This window comes from Corapipo altera, unplaced genomic scaffold (genome assembly GCF_003945725.1).
Source record: "Corapipo altera isolate COAL_440 unplaced genomic scaffold, ASM394572v1 2b, whole genome shotgun sequence".
Taxonomy (NCBI): Eukaryota; Metazoa; Chordata; class Aves; order Passeriformes; family Pipridae; genus Corapipo; species Corapipo altera.
In genome coordinates, this window is record NW_020884874.1 from 31185889 (window position 1) to 31198482 (window position 12594).

Here is a 12594-nt window from a genome sequence, read left to right on the forward strand (position 1 = left end):
AATACATATGTTTAACTTAAAATTAGTGCCATTAATCTCAATAGAGCTGAATAGACCTCTCTGGGAACAATCTAGGGCTGTAAGAAGAGCCACCAAAGCTATTTGTGATGACTATATCATGAAACTTTGCAATGTGATTGAGACATTGCTTATCCAAGAGCTCTTTGAAAGAATCTCATATGCTGGCCCCTATACAGAAGAAAGCTCAAGATTTCTGCTAGCATGATGGGCTTAGTGATCTTTAAGATTGCCAAAAGTAGTTCTAACTGGGTTTCAGCTAGCATCAGTATATCAAAACTGGTTTTCCTTTTGCCAAGGCCTTCGAGTAAGACCAGAAATTGAGGGTCCGCAAAACAAAAAGAAAAGGGGGAGGGGAGGAGCACACAATGCTCACAGTATATTTTTATACATATTTACAGAAGGAAGAGCTGTGCTATCCAAACTTGAGCTTTCCCCATGGATGAGTCAAACATAACGTTTCATCCCAGCGAAGGCACAGAGAACATCTCAATGCACAGAAACATTTCTACACAGGAAAGGGTCTGGGAGATATTGACCCCACTTTGGGTAATTATGATCATCTCCTTCCTGGGTTTTTGTGAAAATGGAATTGTCCTCTGGTGCCTCTGCTTCCAGATCAAAAGAAACCCATTCACTGCGTATATCACACACCTGTCCATTGCTGATATCTCCTTACTGCTTTGTACGTTTATTCTGTCAATTGAGTACATTGCTGGTTTTGGATTTGCATATGGTTTTTACTATTATATCACCACCATACTATCTATCATCTTCCTTCTTGGCTATAATACTGGTCTCTATCTCCTGACAGCCATCAGTATTGAGAGGTGTCTGTCTATTGTTTACCCCATCTGGTACCGATGCCACCGGTCACAGCACCAATCGGCAATTGTGTGTGCAATCCTGTGGACTCTGTCTTTTCTGATGACAGTAGCTGAATATTTAACATGCAAAGATGATTCAACAAAGGAAAAATTCGACAACGGCAACCATTGCCAAGCACTGCTCATCTTCACGTGGATCCTGACTTTCATGATCTTCATTCCTCTAATGATTCTGTCCAGCCTGATCTTAGTTATCAGGATTCATCGTAACTCCCTGAGACCTCATTCGTCAAAGCTCTACATCATCATTGTGGCCACAGTCATTGTCTTCCTCATCTTTGCCATGCCTATGAGGCTGTTGTATCTTCTGAATTATCACCACTGGTCATCTTTGCTCAGCCAGCAGAACCATGTCACCGTCGTTCTCTCCACCGTTAACAGTAGCATCAACCCCCTTGTTTACTTCTTTGTAGGAAGCAGCAAGAAGAAGAGGTTCAAGGAAAGCCTCAAAGTGGTTCTTAGTAGAGCGCTCACTGATGGGTTGCGGCCGAGAAGCCAGGAAGTTGGCATGAGTTTGGATATAGCTGAAACAATTTTCTAAAGCTTAGGGGCAAAACTCTAGGGGCAAATAATTGGACTTGGAAGGCCTAATAAACCACTGCAAAACTAAAAGTATTTTTCTTCCATAGAATGTAAAAAGCAGTAGTGAAATGGTATTGTTATCTTTGGTGGTTGAGCAATGGAAAAATATGGACTAGAATAAAGATAACTTTTATTTGTATTTTTTTAATTATTCAAACACATGCTACATCCTGATGTGACTATGTCAGTCAAAGATACCACAGTGGAAAAGAGACAGGCCAACAGAGAATATAAAAAAAGGACACAGAAATATGTTATAAATAGTGTGACATTTATACAAGCACCAAGCAGCCATAAATGCTATTGAAGTCATCGGGGCCTGTGTGTATTTGCATTTTTAAAAGTCAAATCCACTAAACACAGGATTCACGTTACATGCTGGGATTTAGTTTCAACTGTTTCCAGCTTGTTTAAGTGCGCAAAAGAGCTGCTCCCTCGGGGAAACAGAAGAAGAAATCCACGTATGAGAATAAGTCCCCATACATAGCCAAGCACATACGGTGTAGCTTTGGTCTAGCAAGAAATCAAAGTATATATTAAATAGTCTAATTCATCTGCCTTTAAGGGTCTACTTCAGAGTCTGTTTTCAAAGTATATGTTGCACAATTTCCAGTGACATCAACATGTCTCTGGGTCCTTGGATAATTTGGTACCTGACACACAGGAGTTTCTGCCAATATAGGGATGTTGTCAACTCACAGAGGGCTTTTGCCCTAATTATGAGGGGTGGGGTTGGCTTATCCCCAGAATGTCAGTGTTCCTGCAGGTTTAGTTATTCAAGGGGTCTGTAAGAAAATCAGTCCCGACATTTGCTGTCCCAGACACTTACTTAGTATTTATCTGTTCTCTGGAGAATATATATTCCCCATGTGTCTGTTTTATAACAATTGGTTTTGGATAAACAGAAAAAAGAAAGGTGTGCCTCACACAATGAGTGACTGGACACAGTGAGTGACTGGGGCTACACCCTAGGTGCACTGTTCCAGCTGCCTGTCTCCTTCTGCTGTATGCCAGGGTACTGGGGTTGGTATTTTGTGGAATTTAATTCCCAGCGCCACTTGCCCAACTTTAGCCAAGCTGCAGAGTGCAGAGGAAGACGCCAGCAAAGAGGGGATGGGGCCAGGTCAGCTTTAGCACACAGAACATGGGAGGTCTGGGCAGTCAAAGTGCTGTGGCACTTTCGAAGAGACATATGTTTGCTTCTGGCCCCTGTGGAGCTCCAAATTCATCAGGAGCTGAGACCTCCCATCACAAGCAAAAGCAGCATCTTCAGCTTCCCGCCAAGTTTCCATTGGCACACTTAATAGCTAACTGGGGAAAGAAAAATACAACCTACCCCTCCTTTGTTGAAAGATTGCCAGTCCTGGAATAAGGAAGATGGTAGGTTAAGACCGAGGATTGGATGGGAATTCATGCAGAGAAGAGATCTCAGAAGGATAAATGTTCTTTCTGTGCATGTGCCCCTTTCTCCTTACATTGAAGTGTTTCAATATGCCATTGTAGAAAAGACTCGGGAGAAGGAAGAGGTTACCCTTATGTCTTCCTGAGTCTCTTACTCCATTAAGACCTTTATCTATGACAGCCCCTCTGCTTGTCCCAGTTTTTGTCCTTGAAACTCTAGTCCCAGGCTTGTCACCTCTATTGATTCAGGTAGTAGGTAAGTGCAGTCTGCTACTCTCTTAGGGCAGAGATCTGCTGTACTGCTAGAATGACACATCAGCTGAGCAGCTCCCCATTGCTGATGGTGAGTGCAGGATAGGGCAAATAGATCTGTGGACATGTTGGGAGGGACGGGGGGAAAGAGTGATGTCCACATGCACATAATATGGGTGTGCATGCACCTGCTGGGAGCTGGGACTGTTGGGAAATTCGTCAACACTGATAAATGCCATAAACTTGAACACTAGGATAGATCTAGCCCCCCTACCCCCCAAAAATCCCAGACTCTTCTTTAAAGCCATTCCCTACCCTTACCTCAAGACTCCTTGCAATAATCACATGGAGAACCAGAGAGAGTGGCAACATTGCAGGAAACATGTTTAAGACATGTTTCCACTGTAACCACACATGTAACTCAGTTCTCTCAAGAGTGCTTTAGGTGAGATAAGGCATATTATTTACAGTATGTAAACATACCCAAATTACTATGCTAGGTTTGGGTTAAGGATCACTGTGCATGCAGCCAGGCACTAGAGCTGAAGATGCAATAATATGCAGCAGGGCAATCTGGATGCTTATGAGCTGAACAGGTGCTCTAGGACTTATGGCTTCTTACCCCTTTTCACCTGTGCCTGGCCATGACCTCAAATTTTGGCAAACTGTCCATAGATCTGTTCACAGAGTAGACAAAATTAACACTCAGCATGAGATGAACATCCAGAAGGATGAATAAGAATGAATATTTAACAGTTGAAAAATTACTAATGCTTCCCAGTCCACAGATAAAAATAACTTACGGGTGTTCTTTCTTCTTTATCACAGCACCTGATGACTGTTCTCTGTGCAGACAGGCAAGGAGAACTAATAAACATATGATTACATGATTTAAAAAGGAAAAAAAAAGGCAAGACGGGGAAAATGTGACAATTTGTTGCACAACAAGGATGTGATTCTCCACCAGCTTGCATTTTGAAAAATTATTTGCATCTGTGGAAGAGGTTGAAATAAAATTGTGGAGATCAGATGGTGTAAACACTGTAGTGGTGCAGAACAGAAAAGATTGTCTTGAGGGTAAAGTACTAGCCATGGAGTTTAGAGATGTGGGTTCTATTTTAATGCAGTATTGGCATCTAATTTTTCTGTTCCTCTCTTTCCTGACTATAAAATGAGGGTATATTATTTTGCTCCCAGTGTAGTGCCTCCACATTTACACTATAGACGCTTCAGAACAGCAGCTGTCTCTTGGTTATCTCTTGTAATGTCCAGGTCAATAAGGACTTAATTTTGCGCTGCAGTCAAGACATGGAATTATTCAGGGAAGTCATGCCCAATATAGCACTTGCTTTGTTAAAAGTCCCTTTACCAGACTTCTGTTCTACTTGATACTAATGAATGTTGTGGAATATAAAAGTATGGCTAGAAATACAGGAGGAAGTCACTTCCCTAGGCACAGAAGAGTTTTTGCTGTTGTAGATATGCCCTGGATGAAGAGGATGATATGGAGCAGTTTGCTGTGCAGGTTCAGGCCCAAAATGATGTGATGGGTTTATGCAGCAGCTTTCCTCTATAACTCACAGAGATGAGGAAGAAGATATTGCCCAGTTTACTTCTAGCCTAGAGCACACCCTGGGAAACCCTCTAAGGGAAATTGAAATGCTTCTCAGTTGCTGCTGTAGGAAAAAAACTCCCTCTCACCCTTTCCTAGCATGAGAACAATCTACAAGTGCACAACATTCCCTGGTAAAATGCCTCAGGTCACTTTGTGGGGGGAGGATAAGAGCAACAGTTCAATTGCAGGGTTCTCCAAAAAAATCCTAGATAGAACACCCACAAAGTCCAGGAGCCCGTGATGTCTGGCTCTTTATGTGCACCGGCACTCCTTCTCAAGTTCTCCCACTCTGCAAGTCTCAGGGGGAGCAAGTATTTTTAGGTATAGTCTACAAATAGATGTAAAACTTTTAAGAGCTATGTGCAGAAGATGAACACCTTGGTGTCACCATTCTATCTCAGAACCAAAAGACATTTGCTTAAATGCATTGGAGGAGGGTGCTCTATGCTCTATGTCATCTTTGGTCTATCTGGATTTAATTTTTGACTCAAAGAGTGACATATGTGTTTCAGATATAACTTTTTTTAATATTATTTATAGGAAAAAAGTTCTCTTTGGTACAAGTGAAGTATTTCAAATGAATACATACTCTAAGCTCAGTGAAGATACTCAATTACATATTACAGCAAATTGTAATTATTTTGTGAAAATAAATACACACAACCAGTAATTTTTGTTTTGGTTAATAATGATTTTTTTTTTCCTCCCTGGGCTTGGCCTGGAATGGACCTGCCTGTAGCCAGAGGACAGGCTGAGCCTGTCAGACCAGTGTCTGAGCAATAAACATCTCTATTTCTAACCTTGGCATGGCTGAGGTCCTCTGTAAATATAGCTCTATTCACTACCTATATTTTTTATTATCTGCTCTCTTTTGTTCTTTGATCTGCTAGCATGTACAGCGTTTCAGTACAACACTGGCCTCTGTTTCTTAGCAGCATTCAGCGTTGAGAAACTTTTATCTGTACTTTTCCCCACAGGATTTCATGTCACCTCCCAAAGCACCTTTCAGCTACTGCGCATGCCATCCTGTAGCTCCTCCCTTGTTTAATCCCTATAGCAGAAGACTTCAGGCCTACAGCACAGCTATTTTAAGTCCTTGGGCAGTCACAGTAAAATATCCATCTCTCAACTTTCTGTCCATCCTGAGTTTCCTACTGTGTACTCCACTCATACTTCCCTTCAGTTTGATCCTTGGCATAAGGCTTGGCATAAGGCTAAAATTCTGCAGAGACTGGATGCCTCCTACCCTGTCTACTCAGAGTCACTGCAGCCATTATGTTCTTCTCTTGACCATGCTTGTGAGATCATGTACCTCCTGTAGCATTAGGGTAACAAAATGCTGCCAAAAGGATTGAACAAGCTTTCACCATCATCAGACATGGTGTCAGTCTCCTCATTATTGCTTTGTGTGGAGCTGCAAGAAAAATAAGACAGAGAACATTCCTCCAAGCAGTTTTATGAAGCCTTCAAAGATGAATTACTGCTAGCTTGTCAGAAAGCTCCAACACCTTTTTCAGAGATCATGCTCTGAGGCTCAAGCACACATTAGAACATTGTGAAGGTTAAAAGCTAAGACAAATAATATACAGAGAAAATTTTTTTTTCTTGTTTGGCACAAACCTTCTATCCTATTTTGGATGAGAACATACATGGTATTTCCTAATATTACTTTATTTCAGCTGCTAAGGAAATAACTGTCTGAAAATTTCAGTATTTACTACTAGTAATTTTTCCATCACAGTGTTTATTCACTTCAGTAAGGGTGAACTGCAAGATTTTCTTCCCCATTAAAAGATCTATCATGTCTTTAAATGTCATGTCAGTACATGAGAAAATGCCAGAAAACCCTTCAAAACAATGGTTATTCCACGTTAATCTGATGAATATTTCTTAACACATTCACTATAATATTTATGCATATTCTGTTCATTTAACTCTGGTTCTGACTGAAAAAAAGGCAAGGAAAATCTGGATTACTTGCATTGACTCAGGTGAAGATATTACAGATTCAAAACAGTGCAGTTTGTAGATCTTCTTTTCTTGTGATCTACATGTCATATTATTATGATCTAATGTGAATCTCTAATTGAACCATTTATGCAATACTGTTATTTGGTATTTATCCTCTAATGGATTAACTGGGCCTTCATATATACACTGATACTTATCTTTCTCTACCCTATTTCCTTCAGCAACTTGTGAATATAAAACAAACAGGGCAATGTCGTGTCTATTTTTAAAAAACCAGTTTGTTACTTTTCTTCTAAATGAGTAATATGTAACCTTGTTTCTTGCACTTCTATTTCAGATATCTTGAAATGTTTTACAGACAAATGTAATGGAAATAAAATGTGTATTTAAAAGACATTTAATATTGGCCTAAATGTATTTATGAACGTGGCTATGCAAACAAATTATATGCATGGACAGAATATATATCATCAGAATATATCAATAAATTCTAGCAAGGCAGAGTGATACAAGAATCACCTGAATAAAAGTAAACCACATATTTTAGTCCTCAACAAACAGCATATTATGCAAGAAATGTCTTGCTTAGCTTCTTTTCCCCTGAGAGGACTGTGAAGAAAATGTGGGTTGAGCCTTGATGCTTTAAACAAAGCCAATTTCATTATTTCTCTGCTGTGTATGAAGTTTATTAATGTGTGATGCTGAAGATGGCATTTTGATTTTAGTGTCCTTCAGCTACATGGGAAGGAAGTCACACTACACAGAGCCAGGAAAAATGAAGCAAAACAGAAATTTATCAGCAAAGCAAAACAAGGAATTAATTCACTGCTTCCCATGGGCAGGGGGTTGTTCAGCCATCCCTAGGAAAGTAGGGCTCCCTCATGCATAACAGTGACTTGGGAAGACAAACATTGTCACTCTGAACATCCTCCCCCTTCCTCCTTCTTCCCCCAGCTCTATATGCTGAACATGGTGCCATGTGGTCTGGGATATCCTTTGGGTCAGTTGGGGTCAGCTGTCCTGGCTGTGTCCCCTCCCAACTCCTTGTGCACCCCCAGCCCACTCACTGGTGGGGTGGGGTGAGAAGCAGAAAAGGCCTTGATGCCATGTGAGCACTGCTCAAAAACAACAAAACCATCTCTGTATTATCAACACCATTTACAGCACAGATCCAAACCACAGCCCCATACCAGCAACTGTGAAGAAAATTAACCCTACCCCCACCAAAACCCACACAGTGAGGTGGCAGGAAGTTATTTTTTCCTATTAGCACATCCTTCTGTGCTGAGCTGCATTTTACATTAGGATAATCACGTTACAGACGAGGTCCCAGATGCTGGAAAGTGAAACATTTCATCTTCAGAAGTTAAAATGTGATTGGAAAAATCAAGTTATTGGAGAGGAAAGCATGATGGATTATCATTTTTAGAAAGAGATGGTGATATTTTTGGAATACATGGTTAATAATAACAGATAACAGCCTGGGAGATTGCTGACAAATATAAGTCAGGGATGAAACAGAGGGGACTGTCAGCAAATTATTCTGGAATAATAAATACATTTGGGGACACTTTCATTTTGAAATTCTGCCTTGCAAGGTGGGACTGTGTTTGCTACCACCACACTTATATCTGCTCATCTGACAGAATACTCTCTGGGAACACAGCAAGGTAGGTCAGCAAGAGCAGGTCCACATTACATGCTAGTCTGGTACTGGAACAGGCCACAGAACTAAAGGATGGTATCTAACTCAGAAATGGCTGTTAACACGAGACCACAGAGACAAAAGCTCGTGGGAGATGAACAGACCAAAGTGTGAAGAGAGACACAGAAGTAAAAACATGCAGGACTGGATAACAGCATTTAAAACACAGAAGATTCTTTTGCTCTACATTTACTGCACTGGTAAGGTGCCTTGAGGTTAAATCACTCGTGATAAATTTCTAGTAGGTGCTTTAAATGAAACAGGATTAGCAGAGAAATCAAATCATATTCCTCTGACATAAAAAACTTTTGCTAGTGAAATTTCATTGACTACCAGTAAAAGTACCACTGGTTTACTCTGGTGAAGTGGTTTGTATCTTACTTACTTGTATCTTACTTGCTCCACTTGGTGCCAAGTGCACCAAGTAACCCAGGCCCTAGCTGGTGAATCAGATCCTTCATAATTATAAAATGTTGAGTTCTGACCCAAGCATAAATTACCAAGAGTCATATGCTTTGAAAATTGGACCAAAGATGTGAAAAGAGATGGAGGAATACAGAAAAGCTCTACAGATTTGCTCAAGAACGGCCTTGACTAAGGGCATCTTCTAATCTTCTAAGCCACAGTACAAAATAGTACTCTTTTCAGTGCGTACACCAAGTACAGCATGTAAGGACTTTCCCAACACTACAAAGATTTTAAATGAAGTCTACATGTTCAGAAAAAGTTGATGGTTTTTTATAGTTTCATTGAACAGTATCATCTAGATTAGGAAATGTCATTAATTATCTCTCTAACAGCACTGGGAAGCCTAAACCTAAGTCTGCAAAACAAGGTCATCAGGCACTGTATTCCTCAACAGTCTTATTTTAATTTTTTTTAAAGCAGGATAATTCATTGTAACAAATCAGGAGGTAACTCTTATCAAGAGCTTGCCTTTAAATATGCTAAAGAGAGTACAAGCAGAACAGAAAAGGAAGGAAAAGGAGTAGAAAGAATTAGAGAAAGACTGAATAAGCAGCAAAAAGGAGCATTTGGAAATAATGAAAATGGGTGTAATATTAGGAAGACTAAAATATAGGTGGAGCAAGCAAGAAAACAAGAAAGAAGAGAGAACTACCCTGTGAGCAGTACAGCTGTGCTTTTTGAAGAACAGCACAGCTCCACAGAAGAGCCTTATGAAGTTTTCACAAAGCATAAAAATAATTATTTTATTCTGGTATAGTCTTACAGACAGATAGAAACAAACCATCCAGACCTCACTGGAGAAAAAAATTTCCACAATCAAATGTAAAAACAGCTCTGGACGCTGAAAATGTTTTGTTCCTATTTATTGAAAAGACAGAGAACAGATATGAGTGTCAAAGGAAACTGAGACAGTAAAAGTAGAAATGAGCTGCCTCTCAGCCAGCCTGAACTGCACAGCTGATACCGGCCACATGAAGAAAGACTGTGAGTCAGAAGAATGTGAAATGATGTGACATTTGACACCTGGCAAGCTGAAAGAAAGAATCCTAAAGCATCTATGTATCCATCACCTTTTCATGATACCCTGCCCACTGAAAACCATCCATAACATGGAAGTTGCAGTGTGACTTTAAGGTATTTTGGGATTTACTCAACGTAACTAGCAGTCATTATGCTGAGCCTCTCCTGAGCAAAAGGAAAAGGTAAGAAAGATTCAGACATTTACATAATTTCAGAATATTTTAATACTGTGCCATGGTATCTGATTAGCTGAGATGCCAATATCGTTAAGCATGGAGACTAGGTCTTTACATTATTATTTATGAATTAAACATTCTTGTCTATTTGCAAAACATAGTTTAGGATACAGAAATAGTAATTTTGCTTCCTAAAAGCTAAGAAAATATATAGTAAATGGAAACAGTCACAGGATTGGAATCTGCAAACTTTTACTTTATAATTTTATTTTAAAGGTATTTGTCCTTATAATGTGATTTCAGTATTTCTGCAGCTGTGTTGCTATCCTTGCTGTGTTGCAACTTTGGTTCATTGTTGGGCTGATGCATATGTATTATTACAGCAGATGAAAGTAGAACTTCTGTTGGTTTTTTTTTTCCTTCCTAAAGGGGATTTTTTTCCCCAGATATTTCAATTTCTTTCATTCTTGCTAAGTAACTCTTCATATACTTTTCTCTGTATGGAAAGACACTGCTCTGAAGTCACTGAGGCTTGTGGAAATATAGGGGCTTAAGCATACAAAGTGGTACAAAGAATGAAGAATGTAACTCTAAACATCTTCATCCTTTTTTCACTAAACAACTTTGAATTAATTCTTATCAGATAATTTAAGTTAACTGTTTCTATACTGCCAGGCCATGACACTGCAATCTTTACATGTATTCTTAATGTTAGCAAGGTAAGCAGTCACACTGTCTTTCTTCAGTGGAGTCACTCACATGCTTAAATATACACAAAGATAATTTTAGGAATAAAGCTTTATTTGCAGAAATCCAGGTAGCTAGTGATATCAGCAGTTAACAGTATGTTTGCCTGCTCTGCTGTCTGCAGTGAATTTCCTGGTCAATACATTTTTAATTCAACTTTGTAAGCTGAGACAGAATTTCCAGTAAATCTTATATATTTGCACTGCTCTGTTTAGAGTGATGCTGATACTGCCAGCAGAGCAGCAAAGTTTAAGAAACATAACCACAGAAATAATAGACTTTGTATTCCTTTTGTCAACTGATTTGTCTTCTTTTGAGCCTTTGAGTTCGTGTCATCAAGCTTGTCTTTAAACTATACAGGCTGGAGTCTTAAAAGCAGACAACGGAGATTCTTAAGCAATCAGATTTGGAGCTTTAAGGAATGCACTGAAGGTTGAAATAAAAGAGCAAGAATTCACAATAATCTGTCATACAGTAGTAGAAAACTATAGAGGATAATAGCATTTACCCAGTCTTTTTCATTAATTGTTTTTTTGGGTTATGAGCAAAGACAGATCACTTGTTGTTTCACATCATAACTTTTTTTCCAGCATAAATACTGAAGTTGTTCCTCTCTTCATGAGCTGAGGACAATGCTATTAGGTTTGTCTGTGATAACTCTAAAAGCTAAATTGCCACTACAGCTTAACAGACCAACCAATGAGGTGGTTGGTCTTCCTCCTCCTCCCCTGCCCTTCTACCAGGATTCATCACTTCACTAAGCTGCTACAGCTGCTGAGCTAGCAGGAAAATATTCCCAGTTTCTTTTAGAAGCAGTTTTTTTCTGTTGGACTAATGAGCTGAACTGAGTGGCTTTACACAAGTATCAGCATCTCATGCAAGCAGACAGGCAGTGGGGAGCAATTGGCTTGACTGAGCTGTACTTCTGGCTCCTCTGGTTGGGTGAAACTTCACAGCAGCTACAAGTGATGCTACTCGGGGCCTCCTCCCCCTGCAGCACTTGCCATGACTTCCTCTCCTTGAGCTGGTGGTGTTTGTGCAGATACGTAGTGAGCCAAGTCCATCAGGCAACAGATACAGCTGAAAACTTACACAAAACCATCAGAATAGGATATTAGCTTTCAGCCAGCTGACTGCCCTGCTGCAGAACTAACGCTACTGAAAAGGAGGAATTAGAATATCTGAGAGAAAAGAGAGTAAAAGGAGTAGATCACAGCAGCCTGGAATCAGGCTAAACTGCCACAGAGGCAGATCTTCAGTGCTGTCTTATTCCCTTGGGTGCCAGGGAGTGGGGCAAGAAAAACCAAAACTATTTCAGTTGTAGGCCTTTTACATTTCTTTGTACAAATGGGTTTTGGAAAGCATTCCTAATTAGTGAAGAGAGTTTCTTCACACAAGTAAGACACCTGTCTGTTTAGCTAGTGTAATTTTTATTTTTCTTTCACTCTCCCCACCTTTATGCCTCTTCTCACGCTGAAGTGTTCTTCTTAACTTCTGTAAAATTTAACTGTTAAGTACCTATTTTGATCTTAACACTCCAGTTAAAATTTGCTAAATCCTAAAAATAATTACACAAGTTCTGGGCCAGATGGCTTTTCTTGGTAGTGCAGGAAGCAGTGGAGGTAGCACTGTATGTGTTCCACTTCCTCCTGACAAGGCTGCTGCCTTGGGCAAGCCACCCCTCCTGTTCTCCTGAAATGGAGTAATTTCTAGACCACATCAGTCTCCCCACTGCATTAATAACTCTTGCAG

At 39.9% G+C, this 12594-nt stretch overlaps 1 protein-coding gene across 1 annotated transcript; it reads left to right on the forward strand.

Annotated features, from left to right (window-relative positions):
• The first annotated feature begins 456 nt into the window (after positions 1-456).
• On the forward strand, positions 457-1446 carry MAS1 (MAS1 proto-oncogene, G protein-coupled receptor). The gene has a single exon (XM_027634220.1). The coding sequence runs from the start codon at positions 457-459 to the stop codon at positions 1444-1446; it is 990 nt and encodes a 329-aa protein (XP_027490021.1).
• The last annotated feature ends 11148 nt before the right edge of the window (positions 1447-12594 follow it).